Raw genomic sequence first — 1,895 nt, 5'->3', positions numbered from 1 at the left:
ACAAGAACAAATGGTATTCCTAAAAGGTATTGAACTTTTGGATATGATTTGATGAAAAGGGTGCTGAAATTAAATGCAAAAGGTTAAAATTTTGCTGAAGCTTTATCACTTATTAGTGTTTTCAATATATGATTCTTATCTAGACTAATCATTTAAGTGCTGTATCCTCTATGTATGTGTGAATAGCAACAGCTGTTTGATGAAGATTAAATGAGATGGGTTTTGTCAGAAACAATTTGTCAGCTTCAGGTGCTGTTTAGAGAAAAGCAAGGTTCTCATTGTGGCTTATTCTCTTTCTTAAGATCTCCAAGAATAGGGAAAACACTTCTGCCCTAAACTTTACCATCTGAAAATTTGGATTCTTTACATATGCATATGTGTTCTGGTTTGTGTTCATAACCCCCACATATTAAAAATAACTACTCAAAATTTCAAGAAAACAAAGCCATAAATCTTCACTTTTATTCTGCTAAAAGTTTTATCTTAGAATCTGTTTTGGCTCTTCCATTGTTCTTATCTGAACTTTTTCCAAGGGTCTCAAGCAAGTTGAGACATGTTATGCTAAAAAGAACTGAGTCGTTGGTGAATCTTATATCCCTCTACATGAATTTTGACCCTCAACTGGGCTAACTGCAGCCTATTCTTGTTTTCCCTTAATTCACAGATAAATGTTGAGAAGAAGACATCCCATGACATGGATGACACCCTAAGTATAACAAATGGCTCAAGGTTTCAAGTGACTGAATTTGTCCTAATGGGGTTTCCAGGCATTCACAGCTGGCAACACTGGCTCTCCCTGCCCCTGGCTCTAGTCTACCTCTTAGCTCTTGGTGCCAATCTCCTCATCTTGATCACCATCCATCATGAGTCTACCTTACACCAGCCCATGTATTACCTCCTTGGTATCTTGGCTGTGGTGGACATTGGCCTGGCTACTACCATCATGCCCAAAATCCTGGCCATTTTCTGGTTTAATGCCAAGACCATCAGTCTCTCTGAGTGCTTTGCTCAGATGTATGCCATCAACTTTTTCATGTGCATGGAGTCAGGCATCTTCCTCTGCATGGCTGTGGATAGGTATGTAGCCATTTGCTATCCCCTTCAGTACTCTTCCATAGTCACTGAGACTTTCGTGATCAAAGTCACACTGTCCATGATGCTCAGGAATGGCCTACTGATCATCCCAGTGCCTGTGCTTGCTGCCCAGAGACACTACTGCTCCAGGAATGAGATTGACCACTGCCTATGCTCTAACTTGGGGGTCACCAGTCTGGCCTGTGATGACATCACTATTAATAGATTTTACCATTTGGCCTTGGCCTGGTTTATGGTTGGGAGTGACATGGGTCTGGTCTTTGCTTCCTACATGTTGATTATTCGCTCAGTGCTGAGGTTGAACTCTGCTGATGCAACATCTAAGGCCCTGAGTACCTGCAGCTCTCATCTCATCCTCATCCTCTTTTTCTACACCGCTATTATTGTAGTATCTGTCACTCATCTGGCAGGAAGAAAGTTTCCCATCATCCCTGTTCTTCTCAATGTGCTGCATAGTGTCATCCCCCCAGCCCTTAACCCTATGGTGTATGCCCTTAGGACCCAGGAGCTGAGAGTGGTCTTCCAAAGGTTGTTTGGTCTGGGTGAGAATATGTCTAGGAAGTGAGCCAGCTTCAAATAGCAGAAAGTTGTCATTGGTATTGAAAGTACACAGCTTTGGAGCCCAGTTGTTCTGGGACAAAATTTTAATATCACAATTAGTAGGATCATCAATTCAAATTAATTCACCTGTTTTGCATAGTACATACTATGTGCAAGGCACTGTTCTAGACATTTCACAAATATTAACTCATTTAATTCCCAGAACAACCTTGTGAAGCAAGACCCATTGTTATTTACAC

The 1,895-nt window shown here is 41.2% G+C and overlaps 1 protein-coding gene across 1 annotated transcript; it reads left to right on the top strand.

The window, feature by feature from the left end:
* The first annotated feature begins 694 nt into the window (after window positions 1-694).
* Window positions 695-1,660, top strand: LOC120876564 (olfactory receptor 688). The gene has a single exon (XM_040258544.1). It carries the CDS (start codon window positions 695-697, stop codon window positions 1,658-1,660), a length of 966 nt encoding a protein of 321 aa, XP_040114478.1.
* Window positions 1,661-1,895: the final 235 nt, after the last annotated feature.

This window comes from Oryx dammah, unplaced genomic scaffold (assembly GCF_014754425.2).
Source record: "Oryx dammah isolate SB20612 unplaced genomic scaffold, SCBI_Odam_1.1 HiC_scaffold_17, whole genome shotgun sequence".
Classification (NCBI taxonomy): Eukaryota; Metazoa; Chordata; class Mammalia; order Artiodactyla; family Bovidae; genus Oryx; species Oryx dammah.
Note: the sequence above shows the minus strand (reverse complement) of the source record. Positions and strands in the feature narration are given on the sequence as shown.